At 43.7% G+C, this 22854-nt stretch overlaps 1 protein-coding gene and 1 non-coding gene across 4 annotated transcripts in view; one reads left to right on the plus strand and one right to left on the minus strand.

The window, feature by feature from the left end:
* Positions 1 to 22854, plus strand: part of Kiaa0319l (KIAA0319 like) — a 98444-nt gene that overhangs the window by 54786 nt on the left and 20804 nt on the right. For all 3 annotated transcript variants that reach the window (XM_031378683.1, XM_031378682.1, XM_031378684.1), the window contains exons 4-9: positions 5354 to 5600; positions 7760 to 7861; positions 14680 to 14777; positions 18396 to 18483; positions 19762 to 19854; positions 21184 to 21316. In XM_031378683.1, coding sequence (XP_031234543.1) covers positions 5354 to 5600; positions 7760 to 7861; positions 14680 to 14777; positions 18396 to 18483; positions 19762 to 19854; positions 21184 to 21316 — 761 coding nt within the window. The remainder of the gene's footprint in view (positions 1 to 5353; positions 5601 to 7759; positions 7862 to 14679; positions 14778 to 18395; positions 18484 to 19761; positions 19855 to 21183; positions 21317 to 22854) is intronic.
* LOC116097317 lies at positions 8859 to 8990 on the minus strand. The gene has a single exon (XR_004121358.1). It is a non-coding gene; the product is annotated as a small nucleolar RNA SNORA17 (small nucleolar RNA).

Raw genomic sequence — 22854 nt, forward strand, 5'->3', positions numbered from 1 at the left:
GAGCACCTGGGAGTGGAGCTTCCTCTGGGTGTTGTGGGACTGGCTGCAGAGCTTGTGCCCTAGGTCTGTTCTGGACCCCAGCCCAGCCAGACTGGAAGGAACCCAAGTCACTGGGCTGGTGGAGTTCTTATGTGCCTGGTCCTGCTGGTCCCAGTTACTCCCAGTGTTGGGACAGATGTTGGTTCCTGCTCACCTCTGGTCCCGGGTGTGTCAGAGTGCCTGGGATTGGAGCTTCCTCTGGGTGTTGTGGGCCAAAGAATAATTTTTTAAAAGAAGAGATCAGATGAGAACAGGTCCCAAGCCTGGGTGACTATAATCCAGGATAGAAGGCTGGCAACAGAAACTGACTCCATGTTGACTCAGGTGATGGAATTAGCTGTCCAAAATGCCCAAGTAGCTGCTGCTTGTGTATTTAGAGACTCAAAGTAAAACTGCCAAATTGAAAATACAAGAAAGGGCTGGAGAGATGGCTCAGCAGTTAAGAACACTGACTGCTCTTCCAGAGGTCCTGAGTTCAATTCCCAGCAACCGCATGGTGGCTCACAACCATCTATAATGGGGATCTGATGCCTTCTTCTAGTGTTTGAAGACAGCTACATTATACTCACATACATTAAATAAATAAATAAATAAGTAGATAAATAAATAAATAAATCTTGAAGGTCTGATAGAATTCTGTACTAAAACCATCTGGTCTGGGGCTTTTTTTTTTTTGTTAAAGAAAAAAAGAAAGAGAGAGAAAAAGGAAAAGAAATTAAATGCAGATCATAAACAGAAGCAAACTACTTTTCACAGGTGTAATTATATACCTAGAGAATTCCAAGAACTCTACACTAGAGATAGCAAGGTTGTAGGATAAAAGGTCAATATACAAAAATCAATTGTTGGGGGCTAGAGAGATGACTCAGTGGTTAAGAGCACTGGCTGCTCTTCCAGAGGTCCCGAGTTCAGTTCCCAGCAACCGCATGGTGGCTCACAACCATCTGTAATGGGATCCAATGCCCTCTTCTGGTGTGTCCAAAGATAGCTACAGTGCACTCATATAAATAAAATAAATAAATCTTTTTTCAAAAATCACTTGTTTGTCTATTAACAGTATAGGTGGAAACTAAAATTTTAAAAATGTGTAATAATATTGAAAACCATGAACTTATTAGGAATAACAGACAAAAATCTGTATACTGAGAACTATAAAAAATTACTTGGAGAAACTTGAGAAGTCAATCAATGGAGAGAGAAGCCATTTTGTTGGGTTGTTTAGTGTTTCCTTCAGCACTCCTATCCTTCCTCAGCCTTCTGGATCCTCAGAATCCCACCTTATTTGGGAGCAGGGTGTTGGCAAATGTAGTTGAAAGAGATCATATATTTTGGAGTGACCACAGAATCCAGTGACTAGTGGTATAGTAGAAGAGATGAAATGGAGATTCGGAGTCTTAGAAAAGGAAGATCCTGTGAAGATGGAGGCAGCGGTTAGAGTTGGGCTGCTATAAACCAAGGGATGTTGTCTTAGTTACTGTTCTATGGCTGTGAAGAGACATCATGGCTGCAATAGTTTAAATATGCTTGGCCCAGGGAGTGGCACTATTAGGAGGTATAGCCTTGTTGGAGAAAGTCTGTTATTGTGGGCATGGGCTTTAAGACCCCCATCCTAGCTCCCTGGAAGCCAGTCTTCTCCTGTTTACCTTCAGAATAAGATGTGGAACTCTCAGCTCTTCTTACATCATGCCTGCCTGGACCCTGCCATGCTCCTGCCTTGATCATAATGGACTGAACCTCTGAACCTGTAAGACAGCCCCAATTAGATGTTGTGGTTATAGGAGTTGCCTTGGGTATGGTATCTGTTCTCAGCAGTAACTAATATAATGACTGACCAAGGCAACTCTTACAAAAGAAAGCATTTAACTGAGGACAGTTTCAGAGGGTGGGTCCATCATCATGGTGGGAAGCAGACAGCATGGTACTGGAGCAGTAGCTGTGAGCCTTACCTTCTGATTCAGAGGTGTCAGGCAGACAGCGATAATAAACCTGGTGTGGGCTTTTGAAATTTCAAAGCCCACCCCCAGTAACATAACCTCCTCTTACAAGGCCATACCCATGCCAACAAGACCACAACCCCTAATCCTTCCTAAACAGTTCCACTAACTGGGAACCAAGCATTCAAACATTTGAGTCTATGGGGACCATTTTCATCCAATCCATCTCTGGGAACTGGACAAGACAAAAAGAACGGTTCCCTAGAGCTCTGCTGCAGGAGTGTAGTATTGCCCTTGGACTTCTGTCTCCAGAACAAAGACAAAGTTCTGTTGTTTGTTTCATTATGTTGGTTTTTTAAGACAGGATTTTTCTGTGTGACAGAGCCCCAACTGTTGAGGAACTTGCTTTGTAGACCAAGCTGGCCTCAGACTTCACAAATTTACTTGTCTCTGCCTCCTTGGTGCTTGGATTAAAGGCGTGTGCCAGCACATCTAGAAAATTTTGTTGTTTTAACTACTAAATTTATGGTAACTTTTTATTGCTGCTCTAGGAAACTAATACAGCTCAGCTGTATCAGTATTGAACAAAAAACAATTTTGAGAAAAGGGAAACAAAGTTAGGAGACCTAAATTAACTAGAAGATGAATATTATAACTAGAAGTTTAGTAACCCACTGAGCCCAGCAAACCCACTGTTGAGGTCTCCAGCAAATATACAGCAGATGTTCAACTTTAGGAAATCACAAGGGGAAACTATAGGGGGCGATGGTGGTGCTGCTGGTGCTTCTTCTTCTTCTTCTTCTTCTTCTTCTTCTTCTTCTTCTTCTTCTTCTTCTCCTTCTCCTTCTCCTTCTCCTCCTCCTCCTCCTCCTCCTCCTCCTCCTCCTCCTCCTTCTCCTTCTCCTTCTCCTTCTTCTGAAGCCCCACCTTCAAAAAAGTCATTCATAGCAAATTTTGGTAAGGTTGTAGGATGCCTGGAATACTCCCATCAGCAGGGATACTCCACAATTTTCTCAGAAACTTGTGAGCTAGCACATGTGAGGCCCTGGGTTTGTTCCTTAACACTGAAGACGAAGTGTGAAGAAGGGGTGTGAGAGAGAAGAAGAAAGAGGAGGAGCAAAGGGGCAGGAAAATTCTCCGAGCTAGGGTGGTACTCCCAAGGGAGGTGGAGGCAGGAGCATGTCGTGTTGGAAGCCAGGGTTATAGAGTGGAACCCTGCCACCATGTCATTCCATTCATGTGGCATTCTAGGACATGGAAATGACTTCTAGGGACAGGGAGTCTGTGCAGGTGCTGCTTGGGGGATGTAGAGGGGAGGGAAAGGAATCACACAGGAATGTGAGGGGTCTTTGGAAATGAAAGATATGCTTATTTGAATAGATGATTTCATAGGTGCTCATAGCTGTCTAAATCTGACCAAGTATAAACATTAATATCTTTTGTATATATGTGTCACTTATACCTTAATAAAGCCTTAAATGGGCAAAGATTTGGGTAGACCTTAGCAAAGGGAGAGTGACTGGTCAGCAGCACAGGAAATTATGTCCTACATCATTAGAAAGATGCACAGAGAGGTTCCTGTCACAACCGCTGGAAAGACAGGGTAAAAGTACAGGAGCACCAAGTGCTGGTGAAGCTGGGTCTGGCACTGATGCTCTGTGCTGTGGGAATATCAGCTAGCAGAGCAACCCACCCAATACTCAGTGTCGGGAAGCACAGTCAGCAGTCTTACCCCTAAGACTAATCTAAGGAAATAGGGCCAGCACGGTGGCACACTCCTGAATCCCAGGGTTCTGGAGGTAAAGGCAGAGGCAGACAGATCTCTGTGAGTTCAAAGCCAACCTGGTCTATGCATCTAGAGTTCTAGGACATCCATGGCTACATAATGAAACCCTGTCTCAAAATAAACAAATAAATAAAAACTTGTTGGTGTCCAAATATATGTATCCAGACATTCATAGCAGCTTTATTTTTAACACCTGGGGGCTGAAAACAACTTAAATCTCTCTCAGTAAATGAATGGGAATGAATGTTGATGCATTTCTGTAATAATAATAATTAAAAAACAAAACAAAACCAAACCCAGTGGACTACCAATATATTCAGTGCCATGGATGAATCTCAAAGCCATGTCAAGGGAACACAGCTAGAGATAAAAACAGAATGCACATGGTTTCTTTTATAAAAAGTATAAGAAAACCTAGACGATTCTTCCTGTGACAGAAGACAAGTCACTGGCTGCCCGAGTCTGGAGGAGGCAGGAAGTTAGTGAGGACAGCAGCGAGTCTTAGGGCTAATAGCAACATTCTGTCTCTAGGTTGTTGTCATGTGGGTGTGGACATTTGCCAAAAATTGACCTTGTGTTCTTCTGATGTGTGAGTTTATGCTATGTGAATTATATTTCCGGTAAGTTGATTCATAAGAGTCCTTCCCCCCACCCTGGCTTAGCTACTCTGCATTCCTCTTTGGCTGAATATGGTGGTATTCTTGTTGTCCCTGTACTTTTTCAAACCCCAGCAGTGCACTATGACTTATAGACAGACACCCAGTCCCACCATTCTCTGTATATGATCCTTTGGCTGCTCGCCAGTGTGGGTCCTTAAAGTGGCCAGTAGTGCTTCCTGTCTGTACCTCCTCTGTCTTCCTGCTCATCTGTATACTGTACGTGTGCCTGGTCCCCACGGAGGCTAGAAGAGGGTTGTTGGATCCTCTGGAACTAGAATCACATGTGTTTGTGAACTGCCATGTAGGTACTGGGAATCGAACCCTGGTCCTCTGGGAGAGCAGCCAGTGCTCTTAACTGCTGAGCTATTGCTTCAGCTCTTAGATTATTTTGTTTTAAAGAAAACTATGTTTGTTTATTTGTTTTGAGACAGGCTCAAACCCAAGCTAGCCTAAAATTCTTGGCAATCTCTTGCCTCAGCTTTCTGGGTGCTAGAATCATAGGTGAGAGTCACCATGCCCAGCTGAAGAAACTTTTTTTTTTTTCTTTTCCAAGACAGGGTTTCTCTGTGTAGCCCTGGCTGTCCTGGAACTCACTCTGTAGACCAGGCTGGCCTCAAACTCAGAAATTTGCCTGCCTCTGCCTCCCAAGTGCTGGGATTAAAGGCATGCGCCACCACTGCCCGGCTTGAAGAAACTTTTTGTATGGAAAAAGAAGATTCTATTACTTTTTGTCTTTAATTGGTGGTTCTGGGGACCAGAGCCAGGGCTTGCACATGTCTTACAGGCATTCTACCAATGAGTCTTTATCTGCAAACTTTAACCCTATTTTAATTTCAGTGGTAAGATTGATCTTTCAATGTCTGATATCATTTCACAAGCCCAGCTGGCCCTGTGAATCTGTGGTTCTTGCCTTCATCTTTCATACTTTTTTTCAGGTCCGCAAAACCGTTACAGTTCCCAGTTCCTACACCAGTAACCACACTACACAGACTCCTGATTGGCTCAAGAATGTGTCCATCCATTCTGAACCATCCGAGCACTCCAGTTCTGCATCTAGTACTCATCAAGTAAAAAGCACTGAGTACAGTCCAACTGATGCCCTTCCTCCAGTGGCCCCCTCCTACAGCTATGCCACCCCCACACCCCAGGCCTCTTCCCAGAGCACTTCAGCACCACACCCAGGTAAGTCCTCGGCTCCTATCCTCAGAGATGAGAGGACATGGAGGATTTGATTAAAATGTTTTCGTTTAGAGAAGAGAACAGAGGAGATATGCCTGCCTGCTGTACGTTAGAAACAAAATAGTCCTGTCTGTGCCTCCGAAAATGTGGGCTTTGGAGCCCCAGATCCATAAGTCAGCAGCTGCCCAACTTGGGGTACTTGATGGAGCTCATTTTCTCAGAGGCAGATTCTGCAGGCACCTAAAGGCACAAGATTTTCTGGGTGTGGTGTGCACACTTGTTATCTTGGCGGTGGAGGCAGGAGAAGCGTGAATTCAGGCCATCCTTGTCTGTCGGTCTGGGATAAGCCTGAGCTACCTGAGACCGTCTAAAACAAACAAGCAAGCAAAGCCATAGTGGGGGAAGATTTGAAGAGCAGGGCTTAACGGATGCAGAAATAGCGGGCAGGGCGATCACACTGGTGCACCCGTCTGCCTCCCAGGGGCCTGGCTGTGGGTCAAACATTGCCAGCCTGCTTCTCAGAATATCTCTATTTCCAAAGCAACCATAGAAAGGAGCTTAGACCTACAGCTTCCTTAACAAGTTGGCTATGTGTGGCAGAGCTGCGATATCAGTGGCTAGTGGGTGACCCCCAAAAACATCAGAGGCAAAGCAAACCAGTCATCACAGTTTTCACCGTTCTCCATCTCCCAGGGTCTCCTTTGCTGGCCATAGACTGTGGCATTGAGATGGTCCAGTCCTGAAGCTGCACGTGATTTCTGTGTTCAGGCAAATGCCCGCAGAGTGTCTGTGCAACTGAAGGGTTTGGCTTGTATTGTATTGACTAGCTAGTTTTGTTCATTTATACTTTTTCTGAGTATAACAGCTTCCTTTTTTCCTTTCTCCCCTTCCCCCCTTAGAGTTATCCCAGAGAGCTTCTATTCCCTCTCCCGGGACAGCTGCAAGCTGCAGCTGTCATAAAGAATGGGTTCATTTCTGTCTAAGTGCAGTGTTCCCTAGCAGACACAGAGAAGTCTCAAGTTTCCTGTTTGTCCAGGAAGCCATTTCCAACCCAGCCTTGGAATACGAGTTGACTAGCCACTGTTTGCTGTAAGGTCTTCCAGAACTGGCCTTATATCAAGTAAACAGTTATTGCTAGGGGAATAAAACTGAATCAGTGGTTTTCTGTTGTCTGAACTGTCTGCTCTCCCCAGCCCTCAACAATTGTTGAGTACAAAATATCAATAATGCCAATGGTTTTTTGTTTGTTTGTTTGTTTTTTGTTTTTTGAGACAGGGTTTCTCTGTGTAGCCCTGGCTGTCCTGGAACTCACTCTGTAGACCAGGCTGGCCCCAAACTCAGAAATCTGCCTGTCTCTGCCTCCCAAGTGCTGGGGTTAAAGGTGTGCGCCATCACTGCCTGGCAATAATGCCAATGTTGAGAAACTCAAACACATATGAGATAGGTGGCAAATAGTGTCAAAGCCATGTCTCAAGTAGGAGAGTACACTGTGGGTGCTTTAGAAAGATTGACGCACATGTCATAGCAAGACTGATGGGCTGGAGTGAGTGGGGCATGAGAGGGAGAAGAATTCAGAATCTGGAGATAACATTAACTGTGAACGATGAATCAGTAGTTGTAGCAATTTGAAAAGAAAGGCAAGCCTCTACCTTTGTTATTTTATATCCTATTTAAAAAGCATTGACCCAGCTGGGCAATGGTGGTGCACGCCTTTAATCCCAGCACTTGGGAGGCAGAGGCAGGCAGATTTCTGAGTTCGAGGCCAGCCTGGTCTAGAAAAGAAAAAAGAAAAAAAAAAGCATTGATTCTTTGACAAGTATTGCATATAAAGCACATGTGGAGACCCACATTAGGTAAAGTACAGTGGATAAGAAATCGGAGGACTGAATCTGGTGTTGCCATGAAGTGCTTCAAGGTGGGGGCAGTGAGCAGGAGTGAGGGCCTGACAGGTGGGATTTACACTCCTGCAGACTTGCTAAGCAGCAGCTCACTGATGCCCTTGAGTGACCCTTTCCAATGGAAAAGTGGGTGGGTACGGAACCAAACTCAAGGGGATTAGAAACTAGACAAGTAGCAGGTGAAGATGGTGGCTGCGAGTGACCTGGATGGGAGACGTGTCCTCTGGATGTGCTGCTGAGCGCTCTGACGCCACTTTGTTGCAGTTATAAAGGAACTGGTGGTGTCTGCTGGGAAGAGTGTCCAGATCACGCTGCCCAAGAATGAAGTTCAGTTAAATGCCTTCGCTCTCCCAGAACCAGAGCCAGGTAAGATATCCCTTCTGGGAAACACTTGAGTTCACATTGGTATCTACAAGCTACAAGCCTTTGTCCACACTTCTTTGCTTGTAAATGTTCATCACAATGTCTCTCATTGGTCTGGTACAAGGCCTCTGGCTTTTGCTACTCTGTGGATACTGGAACCTCACTGAGATTCCTCTTGGGTACCCTGTTGTTGCCCTGTGTCATGGAGTTCTTGTAATGTTGGATCTGTAGGACCAGGCCCTTCATGCACACCAGCAGTTCATCCATGGGATAGATGTTGGGGTGGGCCAAGTTAAAGCCAAGAGGGCATGAGAAGTCTCATCTGAAGTGGGCAGCTTCCAGCTCTCCCACACACAATGCCTTCATGGCCGGCTTACCAGCAATTGCCTATACCAGGGCCAGCTCTACCCTGCTGCCCAGGTGAGGTACAGGGCCAGCTTTCCTGAGTGCTGCAACAAGTGAGGGACATGACAAGCGGACATGACAAACTCTCCCAGGATGCCTAGGTGAGAGGCAGGACCAGTTCTGTGTAGCCATCAGCTATCAGTGTCCCTGGGCAGTGGCTCACACCAATGAGTCCATTGGCCTTTGGTGGTAACAGACCCCTGCTGCTGCAGGGACGCTGACCCAGGCATGGCCCCCAGTATCCATACAGGCCAGGACCCCACCATGATTCCAGATGGCATCACTGGCTGTTCCCCACCACTCTGAGTCTCCAGTTCTGTGTCTCTCCCATATTCTTTTGTCTGTCTGTCTATCTGTCTTCCATTTCTCCACCACTCACTACTTCTTCTTAGTGGCTCTCAGGGTCTCCGAGTGTCTGGGGTTGTCTCAGGAGTAATCTCAGGAGTGCTATGTCTCACCTGTGCATTATGATCTTGGGCATGGTCTGTCTGTCTAGGCCTGCGCGACTCCTGACTGGTGTTCACCTCTGGCTAGCTCCCTATCAGAGGCCCCTGGTACCGGAATGGTGGTCATCTCAGGCTCAGTGTTTTCAGGGAGTGTTAGGTTACTCATCATTCAGATGTCCATAGGTCAGAACACTCAGTGTAGACACAGCTTTTCTCCTTTCTGCCACCCTCTGACGCCCATGTGATACAGCAGCCACACCTGCAACCCTTCTCGAGTCAAGGTAGTATGAATCTCTTACATAAGATTGTGTTGTGTCCATATAAAGACAAACAGCAAGGCTGGGATATAATTCCGTGGTAGAACACTGGGTTGGGAGAAGATGAAGGAACCGAGATTCAGATTAACCTGTTTATTTTAGCTAAACAACTGTAATATGAGATGTAGAACTTGAAGGTATTTAAGAACAAGGCTAATGTAGATTTGTAACTTAAAAAGTCAGGCCGGGGGCTGGAGAGATGGCTCACTGCTCTTCCAGAGGACCTGGGTTCAATTCCCAACACCCAGATGTTAGCTCAGAACCATCTGTAGCTCAATCTCTGGCCGAGTGAGTTCCAGGACAGCCAGGGCTACAGAGTGAGTTCCAGGACAGCCAGGGCTACACAGAGAAACCCTGTCTCAAAACACAAACAAAACAAAAAAGGAGAGAAATAACACCTATAAATTGTCCAGTGACCTACACACACACACACACATACACACTCACACATACAGAGACACCCACAAACACACAGATACACACACACAGAGACAAACACACACATAAGCACACACAGACACAAATACATACACAGTGGAGAGGTAAATTTAACAAAAAGATTTTAAAGAAAAAGTACAAACTTTAACATGGTACACAAAATTTATATTTGTAAGTTAGATAAATGAGTTGGTGATAAATTCAGTGTTTAAAACCTTGGAGTATTAGCATGCATTTCTTTCTTTCTTTCTTTTTATTTTTTCTAGGATTTATTTATTATTATATATAAGTGCACTGTAGCTATCTTCAGACGCACCAGAAGAGGGTGTCAGATCTCATTACAGATGGTTGTGAGCCACCATGTGGTTGCTGGGAATTGAACTCAGGACCTCTGGAAGAGCAGTCAGTGCCCTTAACCACTAAGGCACTTCACCAGCTCCCATTTCATCTTTTAAATGTATGTTAATATACCACATTTGTCTCATGAAACAAACATAACCTCTAAAGAGCCCCTATGACAGGAGCAGAGCATTGGAGGCGGCTAGTCTGTGTTGCTTAGATTAAAGGCTGACCACGTGAATTGGGCTCCCTCTTTCAGGCAAGCCCTTCTGCTTTATATTTGGGTGTTTCTGACTCACTGTTCTTTGTTGTTGGATCTGGAGACACTGTTCAGTGTTTAAGAACCTATTCTGCTTATCCAGAGGACCTGAGTTCAATTCCCAGTACCCACACTGGTAGATCATAACCATTGTAACTCCAGTTCCATTGGATCTCGGTCCCATAGAGCACCTACACTGTTGCACATACGCCCACATAGACACCCATTATATATAATTTAAAAATAATGAAAATACATTTTTTAAAAATGTTTTCTTTGTTGTTTTTGAGACAGAGTATCACTGTGTAGTCCTGGTTGGCCTTGAACTCACTGAGATTCACCTTCCTCTGCTTCCTGAATTCTTGGATCAAAGGCATATACTGGGTTGAATTCAGCATTCTTAATGTGGGAGTCTAATACTAAATAGTGCATTTGTGCAGAGTATACTTTCCCAGAGCTGGATCCCTTTCTGTTAGGTATTATTGCTCTTGAAATGATATTTCCCTATCAATTCACTCCAATTTCTTTTTTCAATTGAAAAGATTTTTTTCATGCAGTCTCTCTTCTAGTTCCTTCTGATCTCCCCACCCACCCACCCAATTTTATTTTCTTGTTTTCCCCTCTCTCTTTCAAAAGCAAAAGCAGACAAAAAACAAACTCAACCCCAAGCAAGAAAGAACAAAAAGTCCTACAAAAAAAAATAGTAAAATGAAATAAACAAGCAAAACCAACAAGCAACAAAATGCCCAAAACAAAGCAAAATGAAACAAAAAGTCCATAAAAATACCATTGAGTTTGTTTAGTGCTTGCCAACTATTCTGGGGTCTGGGGCTTGCCCTTAGTATCATATACCCAGGGAGACGCCATTGGTGAAAACTGATTTTTTTCTTCGCCACCTTAGTTTTCTTGAGTAGGGAAGAGATACTGTGTCCACTTTCCTCTTTTAGTGCTGGGACCCCATCTGGCTTGAACCTGTGCAGCTTTTGTACATAGTGCCACACTGTCTGTGAGTGTGCATGTCTGTGCATCAGTCCTGTTGTAGCTGTAGTAATGTTTATCTGATGAACTTTAGCGCCCTTATGTTTGGTATGTAAGTGTTTAGAATTAAAATATTCTCTCAGTGGATTTTTCCTTTAATAAGCATGTAGCATCCTTCTCTATCTCTTCTGCTTTGGTTCCCCCCCTCTCTCTTTTTCTCTCTCTCTCCCTCTCTCTTTCTCTCTCTCTCTCCCTCTCTCTCTCTCTTTCTCTCTCTCTCTCTCTCTCTCTCTCTCTCTCTCTCTGTATATGCACACGCATGTGCACACATGAATGTGTGTTTTCTGTCTTTTACCCTGCCATGATAACAATCTTTGATAGTGAGATGTGTTTCATGCAGTCTCTCTTCTATGAGATGCAGCAGAAAGATGGATCCTGTTTTCAATTCCATTCTGTTAGTCTATGTATTTATTATTGGCGAATCAAGAACATTAGGAGTTCTCAATGAACAGTCTTTAATGATTCTTGCTATTTTGTAGTTATAGTCCCCCCCCCCATGGTTTAATTTACTGCTCTGTGAGCTTTTATTCCTTGTGTCTTCTTGGGTGTGGTTATCCTTCAGACTGAAGTTTTCCTTATAATGCCCTTGTAGAGCTAGATTGGTAGATAGAAATTGCTTCTTTGGTTTTATTGTAGATTTTTTTCTTTGTTGATTGTGATCAATGGTTTTGCTGGCATCTGTGGTCTCTCAAAGTTAGTAGAACATCTGTCCAGGACATTTTGGCTTCCAGAGTCTCCATTGAGAAGTCAGGTATTATTCCGATGGGCCTACATTATACATGACTTGGTCTTTTTTCTGTGTATATTTTTTCTTTCTTTGTTTTGTACATTTAATATTTTCATTATTATGTGTCATATGGAATTTCTTTTCTGACCCAATCCATTAGTGTTCTATATGCTTCTTGTACTTTGATATGTTCCAGAAATTTTCTATGATTTTATTATAATATTTTATTTGTATTTGACCTGGGTTTCTTCTCCTTCCTCTATATCTATCAGTCTATCATTCATAGATTTGCTCTTTTCATAGTGTCCCAGATTTTCTGGATGTTTTATACCTGGATTGGCTTATTTATTTATTTATTTATTTATTTATTTATTTTTAGATTTTTTTTTTTTTTTAAGATTTACTCACTTATTTTATGTATGTTAGTACACTGTAGCTGTCTTCAGACACACCAGAAGAGGGCATCATTGGATCCCATTACAGATGGTTGTGAGTCATCATGTGGTTGCTGGGAATTGAACTCAGGACCTCTTAACCACTGAGCCATCTCTCCAGTCCTAGATTTAATTTTTTAAATGATTTAATTGATTTAATTTTTGATAATTGATTAAATGATTTAATGATTTAATTTTTATTTTTTTATTTTATTTATTTATTTTTTATTTTTTTGAAACAGGGTTTCTCTGTGTAGCCCTGGCTGTCCTGGAACTCACTCTGTAGACCAAGCTGGCCTCGAACTCAGAAATCTGCCTGCCTCTGCCTCCCAAGTGCTGGGATTAAAGACGTGTGTCACCACTGCCTGGCTAATTTTTTAATTTTAAGAATGAGCTATCCATCTCTCCTGCCTTGTCATTTGTTTGTTTGTTTGGTTGGTTGTTTGGTTGGTTGGTTGGTTGGTTGGTTGGTTAGTTGTTGTTGAAAGAAGATTTCTCTGTGTAGTCTTGGTTGTCCTGAAACTCACTCTGTAGACTAGGTTAGCCTTGAACTCATAGAGATCCACCTGCTTCTGCCTCCTATATGCTGGGATTAAAGGCAGGCATGAAGGAATGAAGAGCTCAACCCCACTGTCTCCTTGCTTGAGTGTTTAGTTCCAGGTGACTGAGTTCAGTCTCCCTTGCCGATGGAGTGAGGAAAGCATGTCCTTCAGCAGTGCTTGCTCCCACCTCTGCCCTGCTGTGGAGATCAGACCCTGCTCTGTAGGATTTTCCCCTAACTTGGATTTGTGTACATATTTCTGAGTTATTGTCATGTTGCAGATCAGCATTCCAAAACACACATTTCTTTCAAACTTCCTGAACAAGTTCCTTAGTTCTCTGAAGTGGATGATTATACTTTAAAAGTTGGGGCCACTGAGGCAGGACCCCACTCTTCATATTCTTCTTCATCTTTTTCTTCCCTGTGGTGGCCCACTAGGATCTCTGTAAGGTTGGAAGGTCTGGTTTCCCAACCCCTGCCCTAGATTGACAGTCAACATTCTGTCTATACACCTGTCCCATATGCATGCCCATTTCAACCCAAGGGTAGATTTCTGCCTATGATGCATAATTCATTCCTTGAGGTTCTCTGAGAAGGGATATCATCCTTTTTTGAAGTCTATTTTTAGCTTTTTTGTTTTTGTTTTGTTTTGTTTTCAAGACAGGGTTTCTCTGTGTAGCCCTGGCTGTCCTGGAACTCACTCTGTAGACCAGGCTGGCCTTGAACTCAGAAATCTGCCTGCTTCTGCCTCCCAAGTACTGGGATTAAAGGCATGCACCACCAGTGCCCGGCATGTTTTTAGGTTTTGATATATAAAATCATCAATTCCCAAACTACTGTGAATGTGTTTGCTGTGTAGGGATTTTCTTCTTAAATTACAGTTTAAAGAATTATCTCTTAGCATGAGTCCTGGCTATTGCTTCTCTGCCTTTGTTACTTGACTTTTGTGCATGCATATTTGAGAACAGCTAGGGATGACAACAGGCCAAAATCATGCTAGTTCTGTGGAGGAAGGTTTATAAAATAAAAATCGCTTCTCAGGTTTTGGAGGGTTAGGCTTCGGGCGCTCAGTAAGTAAAAGTGTGGCTGAGCTTTGCTAAGCATTAGTGACTTGTTTTCTCTTTCGAGTGAGAACTAACCCCTCTACCTCATCCCACCTTTCCTGGCTAGAAATGCATTTGTCTCCAGTTTAAGTCCCTCTTTACTGGGGGATTCCACATGGATCCTAGGATCCTTCTCATACTACGCAGTGATAGTCTAAGCTGCAAACAAGGACCATTTAATGCTTCATTTGATCTTAATTAATTTCAGTGGGGCCTGTTTTAAATGGGCCATGCCCTTCCATCTTCTGCAGTGTGTTATTTAGCTCAGCAGGAATGAAGTAGCTCTTTTAACTCACCAGGGTGTGATGACCTCAGCTAGACGAGCATTGTTAGCACTCTGTAAAAAGCTATTTTTGAACCATGTTATTTAGAAGTCATTGCTGTTCTTTGTTGCAAAAGAAGTTTTGTGAGAAAATGACCTTTGTTCCCAATGAGTTCATCTTTAGTGCTTGATAGGGTATGTATTTTCAGTGAGAAAGACACCATGAACAACCTGATTTTTTTTTTTTTTTTTTTTTTTTTTGAAGATGGCTCAAGGGTGGGTATGGGGCAGAAAGAGCATTGTCGAGAAGTCCTGGCTGTAGCTGACTCAACAGAACCCTCTCAGGAAAAGGGTTTGGCTTCCCTTCAGGCTTTGGGATAGAATCTTAAAACTAAGGCTTTGTCAGGGTTTAAAGGAGGTTTGCTATTGGCAGGCTGTGGGAGCGATTTGTTATTGGCAGCCTTTTGTGTGTAGGTGCATGTTTGCATGGTTTTCTCACTGCCCTTCTATAGGAGAAACCTACACCTACGACTGGCAGCTGATCACTCATCCTACAGACTACGGTGGAGAGGTGGAGAGGAAGCATTCCCAGAGCCTCCAGCTGTCCAAGGTGAATCTGTCCCCTTTCACTTGTGGGACAAGGGGAGAGGAGGTGATTTTCTGAAACAGAGAAAACCGAGTTTCCTGTTCACACTGAAGTTGGGAACATCTTTCAGTTGTGAAGCCTTCAGAAAGTCGCCATGGCGGACAGCCAGTGTTTGTTTAGCATATAATTCTCAAATTTTCATTGCTGGTGAGAAGACTGTACCAGTATGGTAGTGATGGCTGAAAATATACACTCAACAGCTCTGTGAGGTGGCACACACACTTCAGCATTCCAGAGATGAGCGAGGTTATTTGTGTCCACATGACTTTATCTGCTGGTGTAGTCCCTGGGGAATTCAGAGTAGTTATGAGCAATAAGTGTTCATGTCCTTTGGCCCAGCACTTCCTGCATCCAGTGGTAGGTCATTGCATGCTGTGGCAGCCAGTCAGGATTACCCAGTGAATTATCATAGTTTCTCTATGTAGACCAGGCTAGCCTCCAACTCAGAAATTCCCCTGCCTCTGCCTCTGGAGGGCTGGGACTAAAGATGTGCGCCATCACATCTGGCCAAAGTCATAATCTTAATAGTGATGAACAGTAGAGTTTAGGTGACCCAAGAAGTGGATAATTACAGCAGAGGGTTTGTGGTCAGTGATGGGGCACCTGAAGGCCTTTGGCTTACATTGTGTCTCTTAGAGGTAACTTACTTGAGTCTTGACAGGGTTCTACTTCCTGGGTAAAGGTAGAAGGAGAATACTCTAGAAAAAGAAGCACTGGACCAGAATTCTCTGAGGCAGAACCTGTGGAGGAAGGACTGCCACACGGTCTAGCATGTGAAGAGAGAGAGAGGTGTAAGCCAGCAGCAGAGAAGCAGGCCCTGGTGGCAGAGCTTTGAATGTCTTTGAATCTCTTCATTAGTTTTTATATGTGTATATGGCTGTCAGGTACAGCAGTCACTAGCTTTACCTACTGGCCATCTCATTGGCTTTATCAGAGAACCTATGAGAGACATGTTCAGATTTTCGGTTAAGAAATATGATCTTTCACAGATTGGTGGAGATAAGACTCAAAGTGGGAAGAAGAGTGCGGAATCTACTGACAAGTTTAGGTAGAAAAAGATACTGTCCTGAATAAAAACTCTGAAGTAAAAAATTCAAACAAGAAGCAAACTATTCCATTCCAACCATGTAGCAAACATGTTGCTAATTGTTTTACTTTTTATTGTCATAAAATCTCAAGATAATAGGTATTAAATTCTGTTTTACAAATAAAAAATAAAAATATTTAAAAAGGAAATGGCTTGGCCAGAGTTTGCAAAGCCATAAAGTGGTCAGTGCTATCTAGAGCCTTCTGCCTCTGAGGCCAGACTTTCATTCCTAACCACTGTGATGAGCAGATGGAGAGCCAGGTCCTGGCACTGCGGATGGACCTGAGATGCTGGTGGGCCTGAGATGCTGGTGGGGATGCTGGGGAGAAGTCTAGGGGATTACAGCTTTTAAAACTCAACTTCTGGGGTAGATGAAATGAGAAGCAAGGGGAAGAAGCATGTTTGAAGGAGATTTGTGGATGATTCTTTCATTTGGAGCAGTGATTTGTGGTACATATGAGGCACTAGGTAGACTTGATCTATCAGCAGCTGGAGGAAAGGACCAGAGACCAGGAGATGAATCTGGTTCAAAAGATAAATTCGTATATCTGCCTAAAATTGAAGCTGTTGTCAAGCTGAGGTCTGCCAGGGAGAACATGTGAATAAGGTTATGACTCAGGGGATACTGTTCTTCAAAGCCAGGAAGGCAGAGGACATTGAAGGAGCAAGACAGAGGGGGGAGCCTAGGGCAGAGGCATTTGACAGAGAGATGGGCTGATTAGTATTCATCCAAAAAAGGTGAAAAAAAGAAAATCTTTATTTTCTCTCATGATGTTCATTTTAATCATAACAGGAAGAACTTGGAAACGACCCAAGTATCTAACAATGCAGAATGCTTGCATAAATTATGATACATATATTCATGTACTGTTCTATAGTCATTAAAATGAATGAATGTTAAAGAGATTATATCACAACTAGGAACATTACTTATGCTAAGTAAAGGGAATAAAGAACAATAAAAAGTATGATACCTTATTTTCTTAGCTAGACCCAAGACCAGTGAAGTTTGGCCGGGACAGTAACAGGTACATGCCTGACTCTGAGGAAGTGAGCTGAAGCCAAGTACTTGCCTTTAATCCCATCACTTAAAAGCAGAGACCAAGGTATCTCTGTGTGCTTGAGGCCAGCCTGGTCTACATAGTGAGTTTTAGGACAGCCAGGGCTATATAAAAAGAAGAAGAAGAAGAAAGAAGGAGAAGGAGAAGGAGAAAGAAGAAGAAGAAGAAGAAGAAGAAGAAGAAGAAGAAGAAGAAGAAGAAGAAGAAGAAGAAGAAGAAGAAGAAGAAAGAGGAGGAGGAGGAGGAGGAGGGAAAGGAAAAGAAGGGGAAGGAGAAGAGGAAGGAGGAGGAGGAGAAGGAGAAGAAGGAGAAGAGGAAGAAGGAAGAAGAAGAGGAGGAGGGAGAGGAGGAAGAGGAGGAGGAGGAAAGAAAGAAAAGAAATGATCTAGATATAACTAATTTTTGTTTGTGACCAAGGGTTAGAGGAGACAACACTAAACATTGGCGTGTTTGGATGGTGAGACTGAGGTGGCGTTACTGTGGTGGCATTACTGTGTTCCCTCTTTGTATTGTTTCTACAATTAGCAGACATTGGAAGGGAAAATCAGATTTAAGAACTATTTAGTTGTTTGTTTGCTTGACTGGTTTTGTTTTTGTTCTTTTTGTTTTGTTGGTTTTTAGAGACAGAGTTTCTCTGTGTAGCCCTGGCTGTCCTGGGACTCACTCTATAGACTAGCCTATCCTTGAACTGAGAGATCTGCCTGTCTCTGCCTCCCAAGTGCTGGGATTAAAGGTGTGCACCAACACCACCAGCCTATTTGTTTTTTGTTTTCTTTTTAAAGTTATTTTTCTATATATGGGTGATTTGCCTGTATATGCATGTATGTATGTATGTACGTACGTATGTATGTATGTATGTATGTATGTATGTATGTATACCACTTGCATGCCTGGTACCCAAGGAAGCCAGAAGAGGTTGTCAGATCCCCTGGAAGTAGAGTTAACAGACAGTTATGAGCTGCCATGTGGGTGCTGGGAATTGAACTCCGGTCCTCTAGAAGAGCAGTTACTGCTTTTAACTACTTAGCCATCTCTCCAGCAACCCCCCCATTTGTTGTTTCTATTCTTAATAAGATGTTTTTCTTTGAAGACATGATTTTTAAATTTGATAACTGTGAAGTGTGGTGGTTGGATCTTTAGTGGTTCCTCAGAGAAGAAAATGGGAGTACAGGGAAATTGAAACCCTTCTGTTCTTGATGCAGCCAGTAATAAGAATTGCATAAAAGAGCCGTGTTCCTCATTAATTTAACCCGTCTTTAATCCTTTAGTTAGTGTACTTATTTCCACTTTGAAAACTGGGCCTGAAAAGAATGCAGGATTCAGCAGGGAGAAAGCTCAGGTTCTCTGCTGTCAGGAAGACTCGGGTCCTCTGCTGTCCAAGGACAGCTCTGGCTCCTTGCCATTATCTAAAGGATCTTTGTTTCCCCTTGTCAGCTGACTCCAGGCCTGTATGAATTCAAGGTGATTGTGGATGGCCAGAATGCCCATGGGGAAGGCTACGTGAATGTGACAGTGAAACCAGGTAACTCCCAGGGCTCCCTCTGCAGGACTCCTGACACAGAGCTTTGACGGCAGGCTTTTAGATTCCTATTCTTTGGGGGTGGGGGTGTTGTATTCTATTTACTGGACAATTCCTAGTCCAGCATAACAATTGTAGCAAAGCGCACTGTGCTAGGCCCAGGAGCAGTAGTCACTGGTCTGTACCCTAAGGCCAGAGCAATGGCCTGTCTACCAGAGACTCCAAGTGGGCAGGACTGCGAGATGTTGTAATTAAGGAACCTAAGGGAGCTGGAAACTCTGGAGAGTCACACAGGAGAGCTGGTTAAGTGACTACTAGAAGTAAGAGTTCCTCATTTCAATACGTCCAGTTCTCGCCCACAGTGGAAAGGCTTTCAATCCTGAATCTATACTGTGGTTCTTTTAAAACCAGCCTGTTGGTAGAGCACAGGGCAACAGAAAGGCACTGGACTTTGTGCTTGGGCAGACATTTCAAAGAAGCTGGAGATAAGCGCCTGTCCTGGCACAGGTCAGTGCCACCTTCTTGTGTTGGTACCACAGATTCTTATTCCTTGAGCTCCGAACCTAAAATAAGCTTCACCAGACATTGGATGTGTGAGCTGCAGACTAGGCCTGGAGTTCAGTGGAGAGTTGCTGATAGCACGGCTGAGGCCTGTGCCATGCTCAGCATGGCAGGAGAAACACAAAGGGTATGCATGCACTTAGGCTCAGCATGGAGACCATCTGGTCAGGTATCAACAAGAAGCGAGTAGGTTTGCATCTCGCACTCACTCAGGTGGATAGAGGGTTTGTGGTACTCACATGGCCATCTGGGACAGTAGAGAGGCCACTGCCATCTCTAGCAGGCTTGTGCCAAAGGATGCTTTGCTTGCTGAAGTTTTAGTGCTCATTTCCTGTCCACCTCTACTTGAGCTCACTCAAAAGTAGTGATTGGTACCTACAGAACTTTTCATAAGCTTGATACATGTGAGCATTGAAAATGCACAGGGCCATGTAGTGATGCGTTTATTTCAGTCCAGCTCTCAGGAAGTTGTGAGTTGAATGTCAGTCCAGATGATATAGCTAGTAGGCTTGGTGCTAGCATGGTCTTGGGAACAGTCAGGTTTGGAACAGGCCTGATTAGGTGTCTCACATTACCAGGGCAGCCTGGTCTAAAGAGCAAGTTCTGAGTCAGGGAAACTCTATGTGAAACTACTAATTAGTAATCAACACAGACATAGCCTACCCCTCCTACAATTTTAAATTTTCTCTCCCAATTTCTTTTTGGGTCATTTTCTTGAAGAGCCCCGTAAGAACCGGCCTCCTGTTGCTGTGGTGTCACCTCAGTTCCAGGAGATCTCGCTGCCAACCACTTCTACCATCATTGATGGCAGCCGTGAGTATCTAAGTGCTGTAGAATGGAGGTCACTGTGAGCTCCCAGGCCAGCGGCATCCATGATCCACTTAGATCAGTGTTTCTAACGGTGTTATGCGAAGGTCAGCCATGCACAACAACTGATTAGAAATTTCCCAGTCACTCTATGGTCAAAGTCTTGTTTGAAGTAACATTTCTACTCAGAGAAAACAGGATTGGGCATGTGTTTAGAATTACTTTAGTTGAAAGTGGCTGGTTTTCATATTTGCTTAGATGTTTCCTTTCTTGGTTGTAGAAATCAAATTCGTAGCTACATCAGTAACCAAGAGGAGTATTCAGAGACATCACTGCCCAAAGGCTGTTGTCAGCCTCTTGAAGAGGCTCACTGTAGACCCTGCCTGGAGGCTCACTGTAGACCCTGCCTGGGACAATATTCTTTTATGCTTTGTTTTAATGTGTGTGTGTGTGTATGTAGGTGGTGCAGGCAGTGGAGGTCAGAGGGTGCCTGTGCTCTGTCCTTGCCTTCCCCACAGGTTGGGGATTGACTCAGGTGCTCAGACTGGTGCTGGCTGCTCAGCAAACCTGAGGGCCTGAACCCTTTGTCAACCAGTATGCCAGGTTAGAAAGTAGTGTCTCAAAGAGTTCTTTTTAAGTGAGGTGTCTTAGTCAGGGTTTCTATTCCTGCACAAACATCATGACCAAGAAGCAAGTTGGGGAGGAAAGGGTTTATTCAGCTTACACTTCCATGTTACTGTTCATCACCAAAGGAAGTCAGGACTGGAACTCAAGCAGGTCAGGAAGCAGGAGCTGATGCAGAGGCCATGGATGGATGTTCCTTACTGGCTTGTTTCCCCTGGCTTGCTCAGCCTGCTCTCTTATAGAACCCAGGACTACTATCCCAGGGATGGCAGCACCCACGAGGGGCCCTACCACCTTGATCACCAGTTGAGAAAATGCCCCACAGCTGGATCTCATGGAGGCACTTCCCTAACTGAAGCTCCCTTCTCTGTGATAACTCCAGCTTGTGTCAAGTTGACATACAAAACTAGCCAGTACATGAGGTTTCAATATATTTTTATGTATTTAAAAATGCATATTCTTTCTTATACAATAGCATTTTAACGTGAGCTTTCCTAAGCTAGAGTCCTTAGCAAACAATACAGGAACGTTTATAAGAGGCCGACTGACCCAATATTCCTGGGGAAAAGCTGCTTTGGAGAGTCTGACTCTGTTTTTCCAGCTTGAGCTCCCTGAGTGATCGCTTAGTGAATGGTCACTTGGTTCGTGTAAACGGGGTATGTGCCGAAGCCCAGCATTCTGTGTTATAACCGATTTTTTTTTGTGATCCAGAGAGCACAGATGATGATAAAATTGTCCAGTACCACTGGGAGGAACTTAGGGGGCCGCTGAGAGAAGAGAAGATCTCTGAAGACACAGCCATACTAAAACTAAGTAAGCTGGTTCCCGGGAACTACACCTTCAGGTAAATTAGGACTCAGCTTTAGTTGACCCTGTAGGAGTGACTGAAAACATCAGTTTGCGTGGGGTTGGTAGAGGATTCAGCCATGTGTGCAGTGATGCTTCTTAGGCATCATCTCTGCAGAGCCTCTCCATTCTGTCTAAAAGCTGTGTCTGGAGGACTCAAACATCTCCCAGGATTTATGTGCTGGGAAAGGGCCCGTTTTCTCTCAATACAGACATCTACAAGTTTTCTTTCCTCTCAGGGAAATGCTTCTCCTGTGTAAGATGCCTGCAGCTTTCTTTTCTTTTCTCTTTTGTTTTTTTGAGACAGGGTTTCTCTGCAGCCCTGGCTGTCCTGGAACTCACTCTGTAGACCAGGCTGGACTCGAACTCAGAGATCCACCTGTTTCTGCCTCCCAAGTGCTAGGATTAAAGGCGTGCGCCACCACCGCCCAGCAGGCAGGTTTTACTTTTCACTAGCAGTCTAAAGGTGATTTGTAGAATCTTTCTTTATTGGAACTTTTTGAAAAATTTGATTCAAAGAAAATCCTTTCAAGAATTAGCATTGGCGCCAGGCAGTGGTGGTGCATGCCTTTAATCCCAGCACTCGGGAGGCAGAGGCAGTCGGATTTCTGAGTTCGAGGCCAGCCTGATCTACAGAGTGAGTTCCAGGACAGCCAGGGCTACACAGAGAAACCCTGTCTCAAAAAACCAAAAAAAAAAAAAAAAAAAAAAAAAAAAAAAAAAAAAAAAAGACTTAGCATTGCCATTTAGAATGTGTATATGAATGAAGCTTTGGGCTCACTCTAGGGCATTCCTTATATTTGCATATTTATGTTACAGTATATTTGTAATGAGTATCATGCTCCTTATGCAGATGATAGGGTTAGATAAAGCTGTTTGTATTTAGTAACCTTTGAGTCACACAGTAGAGGTCAAAAGATATTCTTTTCTTTTTTTTGAGACAGGGTTTCTCTGTGTAGCCCTGGCTGTCCTGGAACTCACTCTGTAGACCAGGCTGGCCTTGAACTCTAAAAGATATTCTAATCCTCCAGTCATGGCTCACCCACTTCACCCTAGGACACGGACACGGACACACACACACACACACACACACACACACACACACGTATAAACTTATACACTCACGAATGCTCACACACACTCATACTTACTCATGCATGCTCACTCACATTCACACTAATACAGTCTCACATACACACTTTTATACACATACATACTTATACATACTCACATGCACTTACACATATAAACATACATACATCCAGTCACATACAGGCATGAGTCACACAGTGGCAGATGCTGCTGAGACACTGAATACACAAGGAAGGGTGAGACATACACTCCTGTGGAGAGATTACAGAGTGCCTCATGGAGACTGAGGTCTATAAAGTGGACAGCACTCCAACAGATTATGAAGGGCATTCAAAGAATGTATACATTATTTGAAGACTCTGTGTGAGTGTGTATATGTGTGTGTGTGTGTGTGTGTATGTGTGTGTGTGTGTGTGAGAGAGAGAGAGAGAGAGAGAGAGAGAG

This window comes from Mastomys coucha, unplaced genomic scaffold (genome assembly GCF_008632895.1).
Source record: "Mastomys coucha isolate ucsf_1 unplaced genomic scaffold, UCSF_Mcou_1 pScaffold18, whole genome shotgun sequence".
NCBI lineage: Eukaryota > Metazoa > Chordata > Mammalia > Rodentia > Muridae > Mastomys > Mastomys coucha.